This window comes from Apostichopus japonicus, chromosome 16 (genome assembly GCF_037975245.1).
Source record: "Apostichopus japonicus isolate 1M-3 chromosome 16, ASM3797524v1, whole genome shotgun sequence".
In the NCBI taxonomy this organism is placed as follows: domain Eukaryota; kingdom Metazoa; phylum Echinodermata; class Holothuroidea; order Aspidochirotida; family Stichopodidae; genus Apostichopus; species Apostichopus japonicus.
In genome coordinates, this window is record NC_092576.1 from 35,223,743 (window position 1) to 35,250,093 (window position 26,351).

At 36.1% G+C, this 26,351-nt stretch overlaps 1 protein-coding gene across 4 annotated transcripts in view; it reads left to right on the plus strand.

Annotated features, from left to right (window-relative positions):
- Positions 1–22,883, plus strand: part of LOC139982635 (uncharacterized) — a 43,987-nt gene extending 21,104 nt beyond the window's left edge. The window contains exons 5-20 of one of the 4 annotated variants that reach the window (XM_071995619.1): positions 2–73; positions 1,010–1,081; positions 1,304–1,375; positions 2,286–2,357; positions 5,931–6,002; positions 6,429–6,491; positions 7,100–7,171; positions 7,548–7,619; positions 7,954–8,106; positions 8,512–8,580; positions 8,681–8,746; positions 9,549–9,620; positions 9,910–9,963; positions 11,006–11,193; positions 13,494–13,620; positions 15,146–22,883. In XM_071995619.1, the coding sequence (XP_071851720.1) occupies positions 2–73; positions 1,010–1,081; positions 1,304–1,375; positions 2,286–2,357; positions 5,931–6,002; positions 6,429–6,491; positions 7,100–7,171; positions 7,548–7,619; positions 7,954–8,106; positions 8,512–8,580; positions 8,681–8,746; positions 9,549–9,620; positions 9,910–9,963; positions 11,006–11,193; positions 13,494–13,620; positions 15,146–15,149 (1,300 nt within the window). In that variant the 3' untranslated portion in view covers positions 15,150–22,883. Of the gene's footprint in view, position 1; positions 74–108; positions 197–1,009; positions 1,082–1,303; positions 1,376–2,285; positions 2,358–5,930; positions 6,003–6,428; positions 6,492–7,099; positions 7,172–7,547; positions 7,620–7,953; positions 8,107–8,511; positions 8,581–8,680; positions 8,747–9,548; positions 9,621–9,909; positions 9,964–11,005; positions 11,194–11,548; positions 13,626–15,145 lie in introns of those variants that run through there. The other 3 variants (XM_071995616.1, XM_071995615.1, XM_071995618.1) reach the window with 3 other exon arrangements.
- The last annotated feature ends 3,468 nt before the right edge of the window (positions 22,884–26,351 follow it).

Sequence of the window (26,351 nt, forward strand, 5' to 3'; positions counted from 1 at the left end):
GGGATTTGTCGCATAACCACCTGACGAATATACCGAAAGGACTTTTTGATAACACTACAAGCTTGGAAGTTTTGTGAGATATTTAATAGGCTTCAGTATTCAGGATGACTAAAACATCCCTATGACACTCTCATAGTCAACGATTTGTCACTTCGAAACAATCTACAAGTTAATATCACTAGATATATCAAAGCAGGTATGATGGACTTACAAGTAACAATATAAACGAAACCGAAAGAAATATATATATATATATATATATATATATATATATATATATATATATATATATATATATATATATATATATATATATATATATATATATATGTATATATATATATATGTATATATATATCTATCTATATATATATATATATATATATATATATATTTATACATATATATATATATATATATATATATATATATATATATATAAATATATGAATTTATGTATTTTCGAAAAACAATCTTATTTTCCATAACTGTTCTCTTTTTTTCGGTTTCGTTTATTTTGTTATGTGTAAGTAAATCATATCTGCATTAACAAATCTAGTGATATTAACTAGCAGATTTTTATTTCTCAAAGTCACGAATCAATTACTATGATTCTCAGGAATGTATTCGTCAGCCTAAATGCTTGCAATATTTCTCGTTTTTTCTTTTTCATTTGATTAATGAGTGAATTAGTATAGCAAACGATAATAATAATAACGTTTTTGCTACGCCTATAAACCAATTTGAATTTGATTGCATCCGAGAAAGGTGAGACCTATTTAACTCTGTCTTTGTGCTACTAAAAGCACCGAACGTAGATATTTATTAACATAACAAGATTATGAGCGAGTTGACTATGCAATACATGTTTTTTATCAATATAACAACTATTTTTAACACATATTGTTCTCTTAATTAATTTTGATTGTATATGTTCTGTTTGAGGACATATGGATTTCTGTCACGGTAACATATATGTTGTACATTTTGTTCCATTTTCTTTACTTAGATTTATCAACAACAACTCCTTGGCGCAATTACCCACAAACATTTTCCAGAAACTTGTACATCTGTCTAAATTGTAAGTAAATATTTAGTAAACTGCATGCTGGCAGATGTCTGTAATGTCACTCTCTTTATTATTATTTTTTATTGTGGAGCATCGTTATCGTCTTGATATCACAGAAAAATTTGCTAATGATTTCGATAGTCTGCCTAAAGCGAGTGGTTTGTAATATCAACATGGAACAAACTTACTTTCCAATTTAATTATAACTGTTTCCTTTCTTTCTTTTCTTATTAGGGATTTGTCGTTTAACAATCTGACGACTCTACCGAAAGGAATTTTTGATAACACTACAAAATTGAAAAAAATGTGAGTTATTTACTAAGTTAAGTATATTTTGATTCTGCATATGTGCTCTAGTTAGTGTGGGGGAAAAGAATGATGGAGAGAAAATATAATTATGTTATAGTAATTTGCTCAAAGTCTCAACAAAACCCAAGAAAAGGGAAAATTAACACGTGTTACCGTACATTTGGAATCATAATAAATGAGAGTACGAAAGACAGCGATAAAAAAACATGTGCGCATGTTCTGCATATGTATATCTGGTACACAATTTCACCAGAAAAATAACAGTTAGCGGTTTCAGGTCCACGCTCTCTCCACCTCTCTCTCTCCCTCCCTTTTATCTGATGCTCCTTTTCATGGTTTGCCGCTCATTAACGCACGAAGATGACTTAGATAACACTGTAGCTACAATTATAACTATTTTAGGTTAAAAGTTTCGCTTCAATGCAATGTTTGAAATTTTCATACTATTGTAATGCAGTAATCACTGCTCACTAGTTACTTGTCTCATTCACACGCCCGGTACATTATACACACCTAACACCTATACCCACCAAATGTGAGCCTGGTTAATTCTACAAATCAGCACATATACTCACTAAATGTGAGCCCGGTAAATAGTACATACCAAATACCTATACTGAAGGAAAAAAAGAAACCCTCGTAGCTGGTCAATATTAACAAATATAGACGGTACCTCACACGGTACCGACCAGTGTGAGAATTTTCTGACATAGCAATCATCATGATGTTGAATGTTTAGATAGTGGACGCGTTTTTCAAGTAGAAAGTATTAAATTGCCATTCACTCCGGGTGTTCTTCATCAGTTTTTGATACTATAGCAGACTTTGTAGTGAAATTAAAATCATTTGTAACATTCCATTGATGAATCGCCTGGCAACATTTTCTATGATTTTCTTTCTCTGACAGGTCAATTAGCAACAACCATATAACACATTTTCCGCCGGACTGTTTTCGAAAACTTGAAGCTTTGAGCGAATTGTAAGAAACAGGAGAAGGAAAGAAGAAGTCGTTTAAACTAAAACGTCATAGGGTTCTTCTTTATTCTTTGAAAATATTATTGTTCACATTTTATTTGTAATGCAAGCGATATCTAGGTTCCTGTGTAAAGTGTGTTGAATAACACAGTTTGATAATCGTGAAGGGAAATACAAGAACACAAAACTTATATGTGTCTGACTTACTGACTTAGGTGCGTAGGACGCTGTGTCCCTGTGCTCTCTGGCGAGTAATCCTCCACCAAGTTGGTCTATCTGCTGCGCAACTTTCAACAGCTTAGGTTGTCATACCTAGGTCTTTCTGGATAAGGTCCTTCCATCTTGAAGGTGGTCGTCCTGGAGGTCTTGGCTTGCTGAAGTCATTCCTGAATGCTTGATATGGAAGCCGATGCTTCGGCATCCTAAAGACATGGCCGGCCCATTTCAGGCGTCCCTTGCAGATTGCAGCATTGATGCTAGTTGTTACATTCAGCCTTTGTCCGATGGTGTTGTTCCTGACTTTATCTAGGATGGAGACAGCCCGTATTGCTTTGAGACATCTCATTTCAGAGACATCAAGTCGATGACGATCTTTTTTCACGGAGTGCCCAGGATTCAGAGCTGTAAGTTGCTATTGGCAGAATGAGGGCCTGGTAAATCCTTACTTTCAGGGATCTGGTGATGTCATGGCTTGACCAGATGGTACTTTTCAGTCTTCCAAAAGCCCAGGAAGCCAACCTTATGCGACGTTTGACGTCTTCTTCCATTGATGGGACATTGCTGCCCAGGAAGACAAAGTTGTCAACTTTCTCAACAGGTACTTGGTTAAGGAGAACAACTTTGGTGTCTTCAGACATTATTTTACAGTTTGTTGGGTTGATTTGCAGTCCCCATCTTCTGCATGCTTCTTGAAGTTTGTTGGTGGCCTCCTGTACGCTGTCAAGGTCCATTTCTATGAGATTGGTGTCATCGGCATAGCGGATGTTGTTTATACACATGTTGCCCATCTTCAGACCTGAGTCAAGATTTTGTATCTCTTTCATGACAAACTCCAGGTAGATGTTGATGAGACAGGGAGATAGTAGGCAGCCTTGTCTGACACCAACTTGAACCTCAAACCACTCAGTGATTTTTCCATTCACCATTACAGAGCACTTTGTTTTCTCATAAATCCTTGCTATGGGGTCTACTAGCTTTGGATCTACTCCAATTGAGCGCAGGCATTTCCAGAGAGCCTCCCTCCAAATAGTGTCGAAGGCTAATTTGAAGTCCACAAAGTTCCCGTGAAGCGGTATTTTCCTCTCTTTGGCTTTTCAAAGATCTGTCGAACTGTGAAGATGGCATCTGTTGTTCCTCTGGAGGTTCTGAATCCGCACTGCTCCTCACAGAGGTGTTTTTTTTTTACAGTATCTTGGATTTTAGTAAGCAGCATCCTGCAGAAGACTTTTCCAGGGATGGACAGAAGAGTAATGGCTCTGTAATTGGAAGGATAAAGCTTGTCACCTTTCTTATACAAAGGAGTTACCAGACCTCTGCTCCAGTCTTCTGGGATCTCCCTATCTGACCAAGCTTTGTTGATGACTTTGAGGAGCATCTGATTCATCAGTGGTCCTTCTTCTTTTAATAATTCAGCTGATATCCTATCACAGCCACAGGCTTTATTGTTTTTCAGCTTTTTGACAGCCTCTTCTACTTCCTGTAGGGTAAAAGGTAAGATTGTGGTATTACGGTTGACAGGCTCCGGGATGGTTTTAAGGATATCATCATCTCTGGGGAATTCTGTGTTTAGATGTTTGTTGAAATGGTCTTCCCAGCACTTCATCACCTCGTCTGGAGTTGTCCTTAGATTGCCTTGATTGTCTTTGGCTACAGCATGGGTTGTTGTTTTCTCCCCAGCAAGCTTCCTCAATTTTGAAGAGGTCATGACTGTTGTCCATACTATAGGCTTGTTACATTTCAGAAACATCATTTTCTATGAGTTTCCTTTTCTACTGTTTTACCTCATATTTCACCTTTTTGTTAAACTTCTTGTAGTTGTTCTTATTGGCTGCCGTAGGGTTGTTGAGCATCTCAACTCTAGCTTTCCTGCGGAGATGGCACATTTTTCTGACTTCTTCTGGAAGGCCTTTCACGAGTTTCTTCCGCTGGAAACCTAATGTTTCTTCCGTGACTTTTTTGTGTTTTTTTTTTAACTTTTCCCACAAGGTCTCAACATCTGTGTCCTCTAGATGTAGTTGAGGTTCAAAGGCACCTCCTATGTTTGCTCTGAACTCCTCTGCAATCAGTGAATTGTGAAGTCTGCTTACATCATAGATTTTTGGAGCTGTTTTAAGAAGCTTGACCTTAACCGGTGCTGATAATACTTTTGCCAGGACGAGGTTATGATCTGACCCCACATCTGCTGAGCAATAGGACCGACAGTTCTTGAATGTAGTCAGGTTTTCTTGCTGGGTAATAATGAAGTCAATCATATTCTTGTACTTTCTACAAGGGGAGGTCCAAGTAACCTTCCTACAGTCTTTGTTCTGGAAATGTGTGTCGCACACTGTGAGCTTGTTGAGCATACAGAACTCTAACAGCTTTTTTCCACGCTCATTGATTTTTCCCAAGCCAAATCTACCCATTGCAGGGCTCCAGGTGTTCTGGTCTGTGCCTATTTTTGCATTGAAGTCGCCCATGAGGATGAGGCGCTCCTTCTTATTGACTTTCTGAAGATGGTGCTGCAGCACATCATAGAATTGATCACTTTCTGCATCACTATGCGTCGAGGTCGGGGCATATACTTGGATGATGTTAAGTATCCCTTCCTTGGTTCTAGACTTGGCTGTGATAATCCTTGGTGACACTGACTTAAAGCTAACGAGGCAACTTAGTAGTGACTGTGATATCAGGAGTCCCACACCTTCACAATTCCGTCTTTCCTACAACCGAGTAAGGCGGTAAAATCCTCTTTGCTAATCATGGTGTCAGATTTCAGTCAGGTGGGTTTAACTTAGTCTAAGGATGTCTAGGTTGAAACTTCTGGCTTCTTCCAGGAGAATTTCCCAATTAGTGTTCTGAAATTCCATGTCGCAATATTTAGATTACTGGAGCTCCTTTTCCCAGGTTCCTCAACAGTAGTTTTTGTCACAGTTGGTTCATTTGTCACAGATTGTGTCTAACTGGTCACAAATTGGCGTTTGGTCGATTTCCGGTTACTTACGCTGGTCCTTGTCAAAGTTCGGCTTCTTACGCTGATTGGTTCATTCTCCTTTTTCTGTGTAAACTAGGTCAAAGTGTCTACTAGGTCAAAGTTTTGAAATGATTGAAACAGAACTTAAGAATGTTAAATCTTTCAGAGTTGTACCTAAAGGTACATTCATATGTACCATCATTAAGAAACATAGTTTTAAAATAACAATTAAATATTTTACATTGTGTTTAGTACTTGCTTTTTTTTCATTAATTATCCTTCATTTGGACAAATATCATATTCTGGTGGCACCGCATGAAAATGTGATTATGTTGGCTTATTTACTGATGATAAGGTCGTATAATACTTGCGTATTAAATTACTTCTCCTTTTTTGTCATTTCAGAACCCTACATGACAATGAATTGACAACATTATCGAAATCTATGTTTGCTGAAAATGTTTCGTTAGAACACTTGTGAGTATTTCAATGTTTAAGAACTAACAATAAGCATTGTTGTATACTCGTGATGTTGCCAGCAAGTACTGACTTCCTGCTTTCAGTTATTTAATGATTGTAGATGATTACACAAGGCTTGTATTTCATATACGAAATCACATACAAATATGCGGTAAATTAAATTAATACACATGCACACATCATGTTATCTTCAATATATTTAAGCTTCCAATACATTTTCGAATGGCAATGCACCAGTATTTTCAACGCAAAGTTTGATATCAGCATGAATGTGCTCAGAATGTTGAAAAATGTGCAAAGAAGATAGACATCTAATGATTAGCAGTAGGGGTTCTCGATTTGTTTTGACATGTTTGCAAACTAAGAAGTTTTTTCCCAATCCTTGAAACGAATGTCAATTTTGGTGTCTTTATCTTCCAACAGAGATTTGTGTGATAACAATATAGCACGACCAACTGCGGACTTCTTCCCCGAGACTAATAGATTGTAAGACAGTAGTTTAAGCTGTGTATCTATATTACTTCATTAATGTGAAATGTAAATATTGCGCCATTCTTATAAAATAACATACTGTAAAACCTACATATGACTAAATGTCTCACTAAGAGATCTAATAGTGGTAAAAGATAATTATATGCTGCTAATTAGTGAGATAGTATAATATGTGTCACAGGGATGTTTAATCCATGCAAAGAGAAAGTTGTGTCAGACAAGGATTGTTTGCCTTATACTCTTGTAGTTCATACCTTGTTAAACCTTTTCGCCTATTTATATCACATTGACTGATACGTAACCATCAACATGTACCTGATGTAAATGTGTCCAAATGACTAATGAAGTAACAAACAGCGGTGCACACTTATCTTTTCGATTATGATGTTATGAGGGATGCTTAAGAATAAAAGGAGCACAGATACTGTTGCATAATACGTTGATGATAGTCATTGTATTTAACAGCAATGTGTGTTACAGATTCACTTTTCTCATGAAAATATTGTTTGCAATAATCATTATCACAATATAAAATGATGCATCTCTTTACATCTAGGACAAATAACATATTCCTTCGGTTTACCTCTTTCTTTTAATTTTAGAATGCTTGTTTCAAATAACATAGCCTTCATACCGGAAGGCATGTTTCAATCTCTCAAAAATCTGAGCAAAATGTGAGTAATATCGTCTTAAAAACTCTTTGTGCACTTGTTTACTTATTGCTGTTGCTGTAATTATCTTTATCTAACATTTACCAAACGCATTTGTTTTTCGACAGATACCTTTCAAAAAATAAAATTGAAACTCTATCGAATACTTCATTGCTTGGTTTGAACCTTGTTCACCACATTTAAGTTCTACCAGCTGTTTGCTTTATAACGTTTCATTTTTATATTTAACTAAATTCGGTTGTCTATATTTGAAATAAGCAAATCATTACTTTTACCCAATATTACACAAACTAATATATTGCGATCTTCTCTGAAGATTTCACAAGAATTATAACATCGTGACTTTCTCCACAAGAAATGTACTCATTATTTCGTTTAGAACCTTTTATGGAAACAATCTTTCATCACTTCCCGCCGGGCTCTTCGAGACAATCAACTTGACATTCAGTTTGTAAGTTCAGTGTATATTTGATTCATTGTTGCATCTGATGAGCGTAATGTCCTATGTATTAGTATTTATCTTAGCAGAGCAAAAATATTATCTGCCGTTGACATTTACTCGCAGTAAATATTAATTGCACTTTATATTTTGTTTGGGCTTAAAAACAGATCGTGTGCGTATATTAGAAGTAAGAATGTATTCTTCCATGTGTTAGTTGCGGCGACACTGTTAAGCATTACTTACTTTTAACTGTTGAGTGCTGTCTCCTTACGACAGTGCAATAAATGTATGTACGTTTAGCTCCTATAAATCGTATTTCTTTTTCGTTTTCTCGAATATCCAGGGACTTGTCGAACAATAGTTTATCTGTAATTCCGAGGGGACTCTTCAGTGCTTACGGTGGAAATCACGGGCTGTTGATATTACAACTGCAGAGAAATATGCTAACTTGTCTATGGAATGATACTTTCCAGGGATTGGGCAGTTTAGCATACCTGTAAGAATTCAACGCTATCATGATTTGATACCAAATGGATCGTTGTGTGATTGTCTCTTTAGACATGGTTGCAAATACAACGACATATAAGTTTTCCAGAAGATATATATTTAGTGCTATGGAACACACTTTTAGCAGATCATCAAATACGTTCTTCACTAAGAGATCTCGTATCGCTTTCTGACAGAATACTATATTTTAGTTGCCGTAGTTTGAAGTTTCAAAGTTTGTATATTACAAAGGATCGTTTGGCTCCGCTTCCACATTCGGTAGTTAAACCTGATTGCTTAAGAAATGTGCACAAGTGGTATTTGATGAAATGCCCGTACATGTTATTCACTCTCATCTGCCTGCAAGATAAAATAGTTGCTTCCACAGTAATCATTTTCTATTATGTTTTTGCAGAATTCTGAACAGGAACCTTATTCATTCCATCGCAGAACGAGCCTTTTTGGGCACCCATCTCAAATGTTTGTAAGTAAACGTTGTTTTTCTGTATATCTAAGCTTGGGACTCGTGCTGCAAAATCCTTGTAAAGTGATGCATTTTTAACGTTATTGTTTTTCTAATAAAGATACCTGGTTGCGAATAACATTTCGAATGTCCACTACAACTCGTTTGCTCTCGAAAATATGGATATGTAAGTATACACGTGTTTGGGAACAAACAGATTTTTACAATGTTTATTATATGTAAACGTTTTAATATAATTTAACGTTTTATCTCAAGTCCTATGACAAAAGTGACACGCGTTAACGGATCGTTGATACCTGAGTTTATACCTTAATCAACTGGTTGTACGCAGTCTGCTTTATCAATTGCACATATATTTATTGATAACAAAATCAAAACTATATTTAAATGACAGTGTAATCTTTTCATAAATGGTAATAATATGTTATTATGGAATGTAGTGATAGGTTGTTTGCTATAGAAAGGGAATTAGTACATAATGAAATTTATTCGATTCCCGTTCTAGCCATATACTTTACGCTTTCGCATTGTTTATAATATACCAGTCGTATCACATTGTTCATTTACTTAATTAAAGCGGGATTTCTCTTGAAATCCATTCCCCGTAAGGCTATTTGATTTTTATACGATGAAACTGATGTGTGGTCCTTAGTTACTCGGTATTGGATTCACTGTGGCTTCTGACTGGCATCCCAAGGAACAATGACTATTAGGGATCGCCATCAACTAAAGACTGGATAGCTCAGTTGGTAGAGGACAGGGTTACTTACTTGAAATCATAGGTTCGAATCCCTTTCAAGCCAAAGTATTTCCTAGTCCATTGTTCATATACTTTGTAATTGATTATATGGAGACACATGACATATTTTACTGCAATAATATAGTAATGAGAAGGAGCAGATACACCATATGATCATACCCGATAATGTCTGTAAGGAAGTTACGATGTGTGTTTTTATATTCCATAGCCACTTGTACAAGAACAACATCCTGAATATTTCACAAAAAGCGCTGAACGGAGTTGGAAATGGAAGTACCTTGTGAGTGCTTTAAACATGTATCAGCTTGATCTTATCTGTTTTTAATACATTTTTCTTTTGAAATTCAATTTCTGTTCTTTATTCTAAAATCAATACATATTTTCTCAGGAACCTTATTCGACCGACAAAAGTAATGAAGTATATAAAAAAAAAAATCATCTGAGATATATCTGCATTGGACAATGTCAAAAATAGTCATGCTCATAACGATTCATTATATGTTAATGAAACAGAGAGCTATCTTGTACTTAGAAATATGAGAGAGCTTCTTTTTTTTTGTCTTGTTTAGATATATGAACTGCAACCAATTAGGGAGACTACCTTTGTCTACAAACGGCAATATGTAAGTTTTATTTGCTTTCTTAATGTCTTTAGTTTACTTTTAAATGCAATATCTTAAAGGGGAATTAAAGGCATCGCGTAATAATGATCCTAATTGTTAATTTTAACATAGGCTTACAATGAACCACTTCTTGATCACAAGAACTTATCTAAAATTTAGTACCGACCTTTTGAAAGTAAAGAATGACGCCGTTGGCGCTCATTGAGTTTGATTGAACAATATCGCTAGAGGTCTCCATATATAAAGTCTTTGGTTAAATTTTAAGTGTTTCATCTCTACCCTTTTTCCTAACACATCAATATTATCAAAACATAAAAGCCGGTTCACAAGTTTATGGAAAACGATATATGCAGAATTTTCGTTGTCATACAGAAGATTATTTGCAAAATATTTACTAAACATGTTCACTGTTACATATCATTTATAAATCGAAGGAAGCAATGATCTTAGCATAGTAATAGACAATTATAATATTAAGAAAAGCACTTCCTAATATATTTTTTTATCCCATTTTACAGATGTTCTAAGTATCTTCTAAGCATGTACTGGTCTACATTTTCTAAGTTATCAATAATTCATAACATGTAACGTTAGTCTTAAGCCTAATTTTTAAGCTCATGTACTTCAATTATAATTTAAGTCATGCTGCACATTGGTTTACAATAATAGGATGCGCAAAAAGAGTAACACTATTTCCTTAAGCTACAAATATATTTCGCTTTTACATAAACATTCATTGAAAAGCACTTTGTGTAAGCGTATACGTTTCTCTTGGCAACTTAATAACAATACACTTTACAGATAGGTTCTTGTTAAAAGAAACTGTCATTAAAGAGGCAAAACTAGAGCAATGATTCCATTTCTCATTTCTATGCTCATGGCAAGTGTGCGCACAGTTCTTAATATGTCACTATTATGCGGAATGATAATATTGTAACATAAAAAACAACATTGACATCATACAATGAACATCATAAATTAAAAGATGACATTCACATCCTCCCACTCTGTCTGTTTCCTTTGTTTCTCTTTCTCATTGTAGCATATGTGTCAACGATGAAACTTTTCCCTCTTTGAAACTTACAAGTACTTTTACATTGTTAGCGTCATCCTTTGAGAAGCAAGGCTTCGAATGCCGAGATATTGGTAAAGGCAGGAGTGAATGTGGACCATGTCCAACGGGTACACTTGGTGGAGAATTTGGCAAGAAGTGTAAAGGCTGTCCGAAAGGTGCCGTAAACATTTGAATTTCAATCTAAAGTTCATTCTAACCAATTATAAAGCCATTTCGGCCAACTTACCCGCTTCTTGTGTCTTAGATATGACGTTTATCATTTATTTCATTTTGTGTGAGGTAAATTCTCCATTTTTTTATTTTTTTATATAGATGAGCATGTTCTTTTTTATCAAGTATAACAGTATAAGTAAATCACTTCGTTTCATAAACTAACTTATAATATCTTCTAATGCTCTGCTCTTAAAGACATTTTTCAAAATTAAAATGCTTGATCCACTAAATGATCTTCCATTCTAGTTCAATTACTCTAGCCAGAACTTAAATCAATCTCTGCATTTTTACGATTAGGTGGATTTTACCAAGACGAAATAGGAAGCATTGAATGCAAAACCTGTAATGATGGAAATTTTGTAGAAAAGGGCAGCGGTTCCTCTCTAGTCCAATGCAAAGTTTGCCCTGAAGGAACGGACAAAAACGTATCCGCTGGCTATCGAGCTTGTGTATGTAAAGAAAATTACGCTCGAAAGCATCGGTTTGGGGATTGTTTTCTTTGTATCGCCGACGGCTTAAATTGTTCTAAAGATTACATATCAATTCTACCCGGCTTTTACTGGAACTGGTCTTTTCCGAATACAAAACCAGATCAGTACTTGAAATTTGTGAAGAATCTAGAAACTAAGACCGACGACTATGATAACACAACGATGCAGTATAAATACTCTATGCCGTTTGTTTATCGCTGTCCTCGAAATAGCAGTTGTGACAGTAAAGACGGTCTTCCAATGTATGGTAACGACAACTGTGCTGCTGGTTACACCGGTTGGATGTGTAGCAAATGTCGATCGGGATATTATTCGGTTCTAAGTTCCTGTCATCATTGTCCCAGTAAATTATGGGTGCTGGTAGTGTTCCTTTTTGTTGTTCTTTCGTGCGTTGCTCTACTTTCGTTCATTGTCTGGAAGAACAACAAGATAAGCAACCAAAGAACTATGATTGATAAACTATCGTCAAGACTTAAAATTGTTCTCGGCTTTTATCAAGTGATTGGCGATTTATTCGAGACTTTCCACAACGTACAATTGCAAGGTCCGCTATTAATTTTCGGTGAATTTCTATCAATGGTAGTTGCAGACTTCTTACAAGTTTTTGTTCGTCCTCAATGCATCAATGAACAGTTTGAGATAAATCCTTTACTTCAGTTTAAAATTGTTCTAATATTTCCAGATGTATTAGTCACCACGTACCTATGCCTTCGCTGTACAGTCTATTTCATGTTGAAGTTCTGGTTCTTCTCACTCACTGTTCGAAAAAGGGCCAAACAGACAGTTTCAAAGCTGTTCACCTTAGTTGTCCTTTTGCTGTTTGTGACGTACACACCAACTTGTAATTCCATCTTCGCGTTATACCCAGCAGCGTGCTCTGCGTTCAAAATATACAGCGTCGGCAATGAGTCCATAACTCTTCTTCAAGCAGATTACGGCATCGATTGTAAAGATCTTGACTCCTATCATGTTGCGGCTTACATTGCTACGGTGGTATACGTTTTTGGGTTTCCTTTGTCGCTGTTGATTTTGCTACGAAAACATCTAACCAAAGGCGGTCGGGCTACAGCTAATGCCGAATTAGATTTCAGTCATGATTAGTCTTTTGACGAAAACTCTCCACTGGTAAACGGAAACGAAAAGGGACAATGCGACTCCCCAGTTTGGGTCAATTTTCTCTGTGAGAATTACAAGAGTCAGTTTTGGTACTGGGAGATCATCGAGTTGACCAGGAAGGTCACCCAGACTGTGATGGTTACACTGCTTGGATGGCATAACTCATTGACACAGCTCTCAACCATCGGGATGTCGGTTCTGTTTCTGACTCTTCATGCTAAATACAGTCCAATGAAAAACAAATTTGAACAGAGGTTACAGGTAAGTCCAAACAGGCTAAGCCATATCACCATCTTCGTTGGACTACAACACATATGTTATTATTAATAACATGACACAGTAAAACGCCTAACTTACGTGTATTTCATTCACAAAATAGATTCAGTATAATAATGAATATATTTAATGCAGTGGCTTTCTATATATGAAGTAATATTTGGGCTTAATTGTAGGCTCACTAACTCTATTCATTCGTACGATGTACTGGTTTAGTACGACCGTTAAGAAAAAATAAGTTTAATTACTAAATAGAAAAATATGTTACATATACAATCTACAGACACAGTTCCCCAATTTCATGTAACAACTATGAAGTGGCCTTTCATTGTATGGATCAAATTTTGGTTTCATTGCAGCTTTTTTCTTTGGCTGCGATACTTATAAATATCATGATTGTGTCTGTACGAGTGAGCTCCGAATACGGTGTAGCAATATATACTGGTCTCTTCGTTCTCGATATTTTCATCATATTTATCGTCTCAGGTGAGTAACATTAAAAAGAACTTCAAAATAACCGTATCATATTGAAACGATTACGGGTGTGTTGTCGGTCTTAAAGTGCTTTGTCCTGTGCAACTAAGGTGATCATGTAAAATATATCAGCCGATGAACCCTGACATGCATGAACATGTATTCGACATGAAGGTAGCGAATACATATTCCTTTAGCTATAATGTATAGTATTGTTATATTTGTTCTTTGTCTGAGACTTATTTATCTACATTAAACATTGAATGTTGCAATCCATCCGATACTCATAACTAGTACAGAAACTACTGTTCATGTTCCACAACCGTGCATCAGTAACTACTGCGATGTGTTCGTAATACGGTAACATTTGTCACAGGTGACACAGTAATTACTGCAAAGCTGTTACACGTTCCATGTAAGTCAAAGAAGTGAGCGACTAGACAAGGAGTCTATGAGTATTTGACGTGGTAAGCTATTACTATATTAAGGCCTAATTAGACGTAGAACTACCCATTATGCTAATTTAGGTCCCCCCTCCCCACCTTAGGTTCCATTTTGTGTATCGTTTTTTTTTTTAATATATTTGAGACTTGCACACATTCATCTGTCCGTAAAGAATGTTTCAATCAAATGGATTTACTAATACGGTTAGAAAAAAAGTTAGGCTACCATCTGAATCTCGCATGCAGTATAAAATAACCGCCGCATTGTGTCGGCTACGTGCTGTTCCAGCGCCGACCATGCTCTCCGTATTGTACGGGTAGGGAGTAGTCTTTGTTACCCAGCCGCCTCGCATTTTCACCTTTCGGACTCGTAGTTCAACGTGTAACAGCTTTGCAGTAATTACTGTGCCACCTGAAACGCATGTTACCGTGTTGCGAACAAAGCGCAGTAGTTATTGATACACGGTTGTGGAACATGAACAGTAGTTAATGTACTAGCTATGAGTATCGGGTGTGCAATCGACGTCGTTATAACATTAGATGATGCAATGCAAAAGTGTGTTTGATTGCCATCTTATTTAGACACTCAGACCAATGTTACAAGAAAACACCGGTTGATGTTCATCCTGCTTTTATTTAATGATCGATATGTTAGTAAACGTGTATGACAAGTGTAAATCTTGTCGCCATGTATTTTTTACCCAAGCCAAAGTTCCAAACACGCGCTAGTGCCGTGAACACACATATGTGTGCTGCAAGTAAACGTGTCCGTTATGTTGAGTACCATTGAGGGTTTAGAAAAGAGTGTTTACATGTTGTAAATTGTGTTACTTGATGGGAGATCTTTCAGTAGGTAATAGAAAGGTGATAACAATAAAAAAAAATAAATAAAAAAAAACGTTTTTCAAATTCTAGTATATGCGTTAGGAATCTTGGCGTTTGATTTACTATAAGTAGAGGTACGCATTATATACCTTACAGCCAGAACTAAAAAATAATGAATATTAATAATGCAACCAATCGTAAAACGAAATAAATATTTTGAAATATATCACGTGATGACATTGACAATTCATGTTTCTTTATAATTACAGCTGAGGCACTGCTTCCGATCATCCGTTTCTTCGCTCGAAGCTTGAAACGTTAAACGTTCTAACAGTGATTAACAACGACGATTCTAAACTGTTTACTGATAAGGCCCTTACATATGTTGTTTTTATAAATAAGATGTATATATTAGTAATGACCACAGTAACTGTAGAAATATTCAAACTAACATATCACCATGGGAGAGAAATGGTCACTCTCCATGAGATGTAGAGACCTTTTGAATGGCTGTCTTTGCATTTCATGTGCCGTCAAGTGCACTGTTAGAAAATGGTTACTCTTTGCAACAATTCTATACGTACACACGCCCATTTCTCAAATAAATAGTTAAATATTTAGTAAAATGTGATGTACTCAACCACTTTCTATATAGTCAGTGGGAGAGAATATACGTTAGAAATAGAACTTTGAAAATATATGTATATATCTTTATTGGGTTGGCTTTACGGAGAAACAATTTTTTGGGTAAGATTGAATATTATTCTAGGTGTTTCATGCAGCAAAAACACTACATTTTAAGATCAGTCTCTACATTATAACACTAGCCTGTATATAGCCTATGGAGAATAAAATGAAATATAATATTATACCCAAGAATCTGTAGGAAATTCATTCTATATAGCACTCTATACCTATATGGACAAATTTACTATATTTTATTATATGAAAATGAATATTTGCAGTTAACCAACGCGACGAAGACAATTTCACTTGGATCTTTTAATATCATTCATGCTGACAGATCACAGGTTATTAAGTCGTGTAATTCAGAAACTGTTATCCTCAATCTTATCGAAAGGAGAACTCTTCTTCATTTTTTATAAAGTTTTCACGGCACTTATACGTCAGATTATAGGTCATTCTCTCTATCTATTTTAAATGACTACATCTGGACAAAATTTAATTATGTCCTGGTAAGATTTTGAAAGAATCACATTCTCATGTGACGTAGATACCTTTCTTTTCTGCATATCCTCGTCAATGAACCCTGTTGGATCTGAAACATGGGAGCGTGTGTTTCATTTAATACATCAGTGGAGCCTTTTTGATCTGAAACAAGAGAGCGTGTGTTTCATATAATAAATAATGGTACCCTGTTGGAACTGAAACATGGGAGCGTTTGTTTCATTTATTACATCACTGGAGCCTTTTGGATCTGGAACATGAGAGCGTGTGTTTAATTTAATAAAACACTGGTAGCTTCTGGGTCTGAAACATTGGAGCGTGTGTCATTTGATACATCACCGGAGCATGCTGTATCTGACATATGAGGGCGTTTGCTATACTTAATACATCACTGCACTGTTATGTATATGTTAAGAAATAAGCATCCATCTTGACCTTACTGGTAAGTCTTCTGTTTAGAATGCATCATCACTCATTTCGAATACTTAAAAAATGACTAAATTGTATTAACGTTTATTATTGTTTTATTATTGGGATAATGCTATTAACATAGAAATATTTGTATATATAATAGTCAAACATTGTCGAATTTGTTTTTCCTTTATACGCGAATACGCTATCCTGTGGTAACAATCATGAACATTGATATGCTGTAGCAGACGAACTGCCACCTGCATTTAGTACATGCGCTCTGGAGTTAACTCATATTTGCTTGTGTAACAAATGTCGTAACAGAACTTCAAAGAGTCCTTTTCATTAACACATCATCGATACATTTTGACCTACCACATATTTGCACCATATGAAATTGGTGCAACGTGTCGACTGAAGTTTGATAACACGTTTCCATGAACTTCACATTTACTGACTTGCAGCGCGTTTGCTTGCCATTCAATTTTGTCTTTTAGCGCATGAATTTTGGCGTACACTCTGTGCGTTCAACTAAGTGAAAGTTACATCAAAGCTTTGCTAATATATTCTCATACTGTAATTATAAATTAAAACAACGTCATATTGTTTAATAATTCACTAATAGCTAGATCAACATAGTATGAAATTTTGACCACGTGATACACCCTGTAAAGAGTAGGTCAGTTGAAACAAGTTATACAACAACAAAAACCCGTTTTTATAGCCAAAAGTTACTTCACATGTTATAAAGCTTTGCTAATATAATCACATGTTATAAAGCTTTGCTAATATAATCTCATACTGTAATTATAAATTAAAACAACGTCATATTGTTTAATTATTCACTAATAACTAGATCAACATAGTATGAAATTTTGACCACGTGATACACCCTGTAAAGAGTAGGTCAGTTGAAACAAGTTATACAACAACAAAAACCCATTTTTATCGCCAAAAGTTACTTCACATGTTACAGTTTAGTATCTCACTGTGAAGATGTTGTTCGACATATGAATGTACTCTTTTTTGAATGAACCTCAATGAAAAGTATGCTTATTATATGGTTTTTATAAAGTTATTACATTTCAAGTAGAAACAAATCCAATAATCTTGTTTAGCTTTCATAACAAAAAGTTTAGGTGATTAACTCAGACAATTACCAATCAAAGGGAAAGCTGCTCCAGTTTGGATCTATGAAGTATAAATATCGTGTCAGAGATGCCATTGTGTCAACATGCGACGTTTATGTGCCACTATAATGTATAACTTTTTACGGTTTCTTTTAAAGAGATTTTATCACATTGGTGATAGATACACCAAAATGCGCAAAGTAACACTTCACCAAAGCGTAGACTATCTTGAACTACATGTTAAGAGAAGCTGACATCTGCCCATCCCCCCTTTCACCTCCCACGATCTCAACGATGAGTAACGAAACAAGGTACTAGGTGTTGTTTGAACAAAGTTCGTTTATAAACCAAAAATATGCAAGTAAAGAAACATGTGAAACGTTTGGGAAAAGTGTGGCTTGATGATATAATGATAGACTTACTCAAGTCTTCGATCTTACATATCATTGGCAGTAATGCAAAAATGAATACAGGCATGTGAAATTAGGATAACCTCAGAAAAGAAGGGATAAACACGTACCAAATCGAAGGCATGATTCCTAGCAAGGCTACCAATTTGAAAGTTAAGTGTATCATTTTGTAGAGGGAGGGGGGGGGGGTGTCTCAGTTAAACGTACAACATATACAACATGTACAACTTATAACCTCCACCCAACTCCTTCCGAAAATGGATACTTGCAACAATAAGCATACCACGTATACAACGTGAAATATAACGACACTAAAATAGTTATGTTCAACGGCCTGCTTGCAATGATTACAATGAATGTTTACATCCTTCACATCTTTCGGGAATATCAAGAAGCTACTTTTGCCGAGGACCAACGAAGGAATATGAGAATGGTACAAAATAATTTAATGGAAAAGTTTATACGTGTTATGGGAGCTTAACTGTTACTAAATTTGGTTCATAAATCTGGCAGGATTGTGCATACCAGACATGGCGTGCGGAACTACATTGTTGAACTAGTTTCCTTCATGCACATGTGATGCAAACAACCTCTGTTTTCATTTGTTTATCCCAAAACATTTCCATATTCAGTCTGTAAATAATCGTTGACAACGCATATATTATAATTGAGCATTTGATATACAGAAGCATTGCAGCGACTCACGTTTACCTTAGTTGTTAGTTGTTAATAATCTGCAGTTGTAAATCATGTCATACTAAAAGGCTGCTATAAGTGCATATTACGTAACTAATGTTGAACAATGGGATCACATCACAACACATTATTGAAGGTATATGGTGCGCTTTCGTTCAAATATCAGTGAGACTACAATAATTGGCTAAATTGAAGTAATTATAACTAGCCGAGCGGTTGTGGGTTCGAAAGGGCCGCTGTCGGCCACCCTTTGTCAGGATGAATGTGGGGCAACTACAAGTTAACACAACCTGGACCAATAAAACACGAACAAATAAATTGAATTTTGTGCTACTGTGAAGCGTATTCTAGTTATTGTCATTGTGAAGCGTATTCTAGTTATTGTCATTATGACGTCACCCATGGCTCGCGCATTGGTGGTTTGCGCTGTGGTGTGGCGGGATATAAATCACGCACTATTAGAAGCGTATCTTTTGTTTTAAATGATTCGGGGTTGGAAGACAGCCAAACTGGTTCGAATTGGTTGAGTGCCCATTTGCATATGCTCATCTGCATATCAGGTTGGCACTCAACCAATCAAGAGTTTGGTAAGGGGTGAGTTAAAAGTTTACACCAATCGGGTTCAAGGGCAGAGCGTGTGCCCTGTGCAACGCGTCTTAATTTGTTATTTTGGAATCAGGGGTTTAAGTGTTTCTTAAAGATTTATCGAGGAGTTGAAGTTTATCATCCGAAGTCTACGGACGTAGAAAAGTTGGCTCCGTTATTTATATTTTTCGTCTGTAGTCTTCGGGCTCTTTATATTTTAATTATCTGAAGTTACAAGTCACAGTTTTATCCTGAATCAATAAAAGAAGACATATATTATGCAGTACCCGCTTTTCCTGATTATTTCACGTTTCACGCTCGGATCTACGGTATCAGTGTAAGGCCGGGCTTACCGTTCCCGAACTACCTAAAATAAGCCTTACATATTTGGTGGCAGCGGTTTAAGAACAGTAAACGAAGACGTTTTACTTATAATTCGCCTATTTTATGGTAAAACTTTTAACTTTTATAGCCCTACTAGTATTAAGGAACTTTTTGTATACCACCACCCATGTATATCGTCACTGCTACGCATACGGAGGGAATTAGGAAAATCAACGGTTGCTCCAACGGCAGATTGTCTATCGGATGTCTGGTCACCTTTCCGCCGATGCCTATCCAGGTCCGTAGACGTTGATGTCGGAGTGCAGTACTTCTACCAAGTTTTTGTTTGTAGTTTAGATTATACTTTAGAATTTTTTTTATGTGCTTAGGAACGAAGATCAACCCATAAAAGTGTATTAGAGAATTAAATTAGGATAGACACCAGATTTGGGAGTTAGCGACAAATTTAGGTGTAGGCCCGACGTTAACGAAGCCTAACCAACGAGCCCAACACAACGGCGCCTGTCCTAACCAGAACCAGTACCACTACTACCAGTACCAGAACCAGTACCAGTTTATTAAAATACTGTATTATACGATATATTACTTGAGTAAGTTGAATTATTTAGATGATAAATAATATTCGTAATATTTTTAACCCTCGTTCCCACTTTTCACTCCCCTATGTTTGGTTATCTACCTGAAATTTTGAATTGTTAGAAACAATTTTCTTTAAAAGGCCAAATAGCCTAGTGTGGTCACAGATTATCCATTCTGGTACACATATTGTTGAGTATAGACTGTTTACAGGCACCCCCAACTGGTATATAAATTTTTAGGATATTGTATTTATTTTAAACTGGTGAAACTGAATTTCATTGTTCTTCGCCAAAAACTTAATGCCTAGACGTAGAGGCCCCAGTTCTCGTAACACTATAAGGTCCCCACTGTTGTGTGATACTACCGAAATGATGGCACCACCCCATTATGATAACATTAGGGTTGAATTTCCCCCACCTTTTCTGGGTACAGGCAGTGAAGATTTTCACCTTTTCGTGCTCCTTTAGAGCCAATGATAGTTAACAAACCATTTGAGAGAGTTGCTGCTGATATAACTGAGTTACCCCTAACTACGAATGGCAATAGATATGTGTTGGTTGTAACTGATTACTTCACTAAATACATTAATATGTATGCCTTGCCAGATCAAACAGCAGAGACTGTTGCACAGTGTTTATTTGATAAGTATTTCTGCGAACATGGGATATCAGAAGTATTACACACTGACCAAGGTAAACAATTTGAATCCAAGTTGGTGCATAGATTGTGTAAACTAATGGGAATAGTGAAAACTCGTACTAGTCCTTATCACCCACAATCAGATGGTCAGGTAGAAAGATTCAATCGAACACTTAAGAGTGAATTGAGTAAGAGATTATTCTCAACTGGTAACCAATGGGATAAGATGCTCAATCATATCGCTTTTTCCTATAATACTAGTGTCCATTCTAGCATTGGTTACTCACCATTCTTTCTGGTGAATGGCAGAGAAGCTCGAATGCCCCTCGAGGTTATGTTTGGTGACACTCCAGTTGGTTACAGTTGTCATAGTAGCTATGGTGATTTTGTTGATGACATCACTAAACGTATGAAAGAAGCTAGTAAGATTGTTGGCCAAGAATTGGTGAAAGCTCAAGAAAAACAGGCTGATTATGTAGAGTTGAAGACTCGATTTCTACCTTATGTTGTTGGAGATTTAGTGTGGGTAAACGATCCAGCTAAGCAACGTGATAAGTTAGCCGCTCGATGGAAAGGTCCTCATAGAGTAATTAGAGTTATGAACAATGGTGTAACTTATCAATTACAAGATTTGAGTAAATCTTCCATTCCATCTAAAGTCATACATTATAACCGACTTAAGCCTTATGTTTCTCCCTATAGTTTAGAGGATGTAAATGAAAAGCTTATTCAGCCAAATCCACCTAGTGTGGTTCAAGGGAATTATTTGCCAAATTTGTCCTTGGATGAATTTTATAGAAATTTACCATTTCACTTTGAGAGTAATCTAGATACGTCTGGAATTTCTCCTGAGTTGCAAGGTGGAAAACGTTTAGATAATAAAAGACTTACACGTTTAGGTAGGGAGGTAAAGCTGCCTAACTATCTTAGTGATTATGAGTTGGATCGTTAGGTCTGATGAGATGGTTTAAGCCATAATTATTATCATTCTTTTCATAAGGATAAGTAGTTATGAATTTTTTTTTTTTTGTCTTTCCTTCTTTTTTAAGACTTACGCCTTTTATATTAGAAAGGGTAATTGTCTTTTCTCTGACAGGAATTTATGAGGTAACTTTTGAATTTAAAGTTATGAATTTGAATTTAAGATAATAAGTCATTGAGTATTACCTTTCTCCATTCTTCCATCCCTTGTATTGGAATGTTTAGATAGTATCTGGTGTGACAGTTAGTTTTGCCCTGGTTCATTATGAATTAATGTGTATCTTGTTTTTGAGAAGCTGTCTTATAAATTGCATGCATGTTTGTAAATTGTATTTTGTTCATAATTCATTTTAAGTTGGGATTACTATGCTCCTGCCAATTGTCGCATCTCAAAACGACGACAGGAGAGTAATTAGGGTTGTTCCACAAATTGATATTATTTTTTTAAATTTATGTATGAGGTAGATGTAACATTTGTTGACCGCGATTAGCCATGAACCTCGATTAAGGAGCATGATGGTTATTTCCGGCAGAAACGAAGATATTGTACATGGCTTGATCACCCATCAGCAATTAGTTTAGACTTTTGTTCTCTTCTCAGTCCTTTGATGTTTAAGGGAGGCTAGAACGCGCCTTGTCCCCAGTCATTGGATTTTGTTTGTGGTTTTACATGTTTATTGGGTCGCCATTGAACCGGCGCATCATATTATTTTTTTGTTTATATCTTATCTTATTTGACAGTTGATCTGAAGTGTGGTATACTTACTTTATAATAGTTGTGGTAGAGTTGTCTGGTGACATCAGGTTCATCTGTGTTGGTTGAGCATGGTGGTGGAAGAATTGGGATATGGTTTTATGTCGGTGTTCTATTTACTTACCAATATTTTAAACATAAACAGAAGTGCACGTTATTATTGCATTTTAAGCATTGTATATTTATATATATGTAATGTTTGTTAGCTGTGTGGTTGTGGGTTATAGAATATCCCCCTTATACTCTTAGAACTTCTAAAGGAAGGACCCAAATATTGGTCTTCCTATATTTATATATATATATATTTTTTTTTTTCACTCTTTTAATTTCAAAAGAAAAACCTAGGTGTTGGTTTTTCTATTTCTTATTAAATATATTTGTTTTGAATTCTAGTTGGTGTTAACATATTGCTTACTTGTTTGAGTTTTAATTTGGAAATGAGGACATTTCCTATTATGGGTAAATCCTGTGTGAAGCGTATTCTAGTTATTGTCATTGTGAAGCGTATTCTAGTTATTGTCATTATGACGTCACCCATGGCTCGCGCATTGGTGGTTTGCGCTGTGGTGTGGCGGGATATAAATCACGCACTATTAGAAGCGTATCTTTTGTTTTAAATGATTCGGGGTTGGAAGACAGCCAAACTGGTTCGAATTGGTTGAGTGCCCATTTGCATATGCTCATCTGCATATCAGGTTGGCACTCAACCAATCAAGAGTTTGGTAAGGGGTGAGTTAAAAGTTTACACCAATCGGGTTCAAGGGCAGAGCGTGTGCCCTGTGCAACGCGTCTTAATTTGTTATTTTGGAATCAGGGGTTTAAGTGTTTCTTAAAGATTTATCGAGGAGTTGAAGTTTATCATCCGAAGTCTACGGACGTAGAAAAGTTGGCTCCGTTATTTATATTTTTCGTCTGTAGTCTTCGGGCTCTTTATATTTTAATTATCTGAAGTTACAAGTCACAGTTTTATCCTGAATCAATAAAAGAAGACATATATTATGCAGTACCCGCTTTTCCTGATTATTTCACGTTTCACGCTCGGATCTACGGTATCAGTGTAAGGCCGGGCTTACCGTTCCCGAACTACCCAAAAATAAGCCTTACACTACTAATACATTTAATACAAATCGGTGATCAACTTGGGCAGGTTTCTATAAAACCAAATTAAATAATACCTGAGGTCATCGCAGTTACCTTCAATAATAGTGTAGCAAGGTGATAAATTAAGACGAATAGTTAATTAATAACATTACAAATCCACATAAATCCCAGCTTATAATTTACACTTCATAATAACCCCAAACAGTGAATTGTTTTACAATGATACATGCTTGCTCGTTTCCTTTCCATTTCTACTTTCAATCTTATCAAAATCGTCCTCAGTACGAGATTAAATAATTGGAAGAAATGAAGAGAACACGTCAAGTCACTTGACTCTAGTCAATATATCTTTACAATATATAATAATTCAAAATAGTGAACTTTCACAAAGTGTTTGCAGCCAACAAAGAGTAAAAAAAGTGCTAGATCGATTTGTAATATTCCATCAAGATTATTATTTTCTTTCTTGTTAAACCTTTTTCATTGTTGTTGCTTGAGCGACATCAAACGATTTCTGGTAACTTTCGTGTTAAGACTCTTGTACCTATGTTCAGCATTTAAGCTGTGTATGTGGTTACATGGTAGGGTTTTGTTGTGTCAATTCTACTTCATTACATTCATGCAGCAATATACTATTTTAAAGTTACCTAATATGAAGAAAAACAATCAGAAAGGTATATTCTTAAACCGCGTTAATCGCTGGTGACACACAGAACTCGTCCGCATGTCGCAAATGAAGACTTAATCTTTAGTACTTTATTTGAAACTGTTTCGATCCTAGAACGCACAATTTGGGAGGACATGATTAAGTCCATATGTAGCCCTTCATAAAATATGAAACTTACTTTTGATTTCTGAAAATAGATGTGAGAAGCTTATTCAACTCATAATGATTAGGCGGGTTTATTCTTTGCACTGTTATTATTCACACATGTACATTACCAATCGATTGACGCTGGCGTAACCAACACGGTATTTTGTTTACACAATCAGCATTTGCTTAATATAGCTATCACGTAAGAGTATCAACTTCTGTCACAAAGCTGCGCGTATACATACATTGATACAAGTGCGCTTACAGCAATAACTGTATGCATGTTGTACGTACACACTACATCCGTGCGGGTGCGTATATCTATGTGCAAGTGTATACATAACAGTTATTCAAAATGGTTTGTCAATGGAAAATCTTTCTAATGATATTTTAGGTGTCAATATCAACACGTACTTGGCAGTTGTTCTCTATATTGTAATCAGATTACACGCTTGATCAATTTTGACACCGTTCTCCTTGTAAAGCCTAATTGATAGACAAGTCTACAATGATCGGGTTGCAGAAAAGAAAAGGACGATAATTGAAGACATTAACAGGATGTGTATGACTGATTAGTGATATGTTTCATTCCGTCCGAAGCTGTGTGTATCTGTCTGTCTGTGAAGTTAGCCTATACATAGCATGTGACTAGGCTAGTCCTATGCCAATCCTTCCTTTTGGATTCATGTTTGACCTTGTAAGTGGTGGGTCATGAAAAGTGTCAATAATCATTAATGCGTGTCAATTAAGCTAAAAAGTGTTGACATTAGAGAGGTGTGTTCGACAAGGAGTAAATACTAATTTCGATTATCATTTTTTTTTAACATGAATTAGATTTGAACTTGAACTTGTTTTGACCTATCTCAAATAAAAGCAAGACCTAGACCTAGATCTCCAATTCCATCACCAGCCACAGCATGCAACTCACACACAAGACTAAATGTCATCTATCTGATATCTTGTATAGTTTGCGGATTCCAGTATGTTGGCGAAACCAAGACCACCCTTAAGAAGCGATTCTATGGTCACAGATCCACAAACAACACCATGAAGACTAAGACCCTAGTGAGAGAACAATCTAACCTTTCCAACCATACCATTAATGACATGTCCCAATAGGGGGTTGAATCCTTAGGTAGCCGCCCGATCTAGTACGAATCAGCAGAAAGAGACTGTGGATGCAATGCCTTCGCACCATTCAACCTCAAGGTCTCACATTCAGGAAAGACATTACTAACTTATTTTCTGCCCCTTCATCTCCCCTTGCCCCCCCCCCCCCCCCCGGCACTTTTCTCCTCATAGCTCTCTTCTACCGTTTTCTTTACTCCAATGTATTTCTGTCTCTGTCGTTCTTTAGTGTATTCCCTGCCCCATACCCTTAGTCCTCTCTTTGTCCCTTTACTGTTTATCTCATACCTCCCCTGATCCCCTGTTGGTTTCTTTCTTTCTTCTCTCCATCCATTGTCTATTATGAATCCCTTACATCTATCTCTTTTTGTTCACCATGTTCATTAACCTGTCTGTATTCTGTGTGTGTTTTTGTCACCTGTAATTGCTACTTATCATTTAGCCTCGGAAGAAGATCGAAACGTCATGCCACCTTACTTTTACATATTCAAATTAAAGCTGAGTCAAGATGTGTGTTAAAGTGTGTGTGTGTTATAGTGCGTGTGTGTGTTAATTAAAGCGCTTCTTTTCAAACTCAACAGGCTTATTTATTTTAGTTTAATCTCTACATCAAACAAAATCAATCGCAGTGCAGTGTAGTGTAAACAAGCTGGTATAACTATCTAAATGGAGAAATAACACAAGTTGATCGTATCTACGTTACTGTTTTTATTG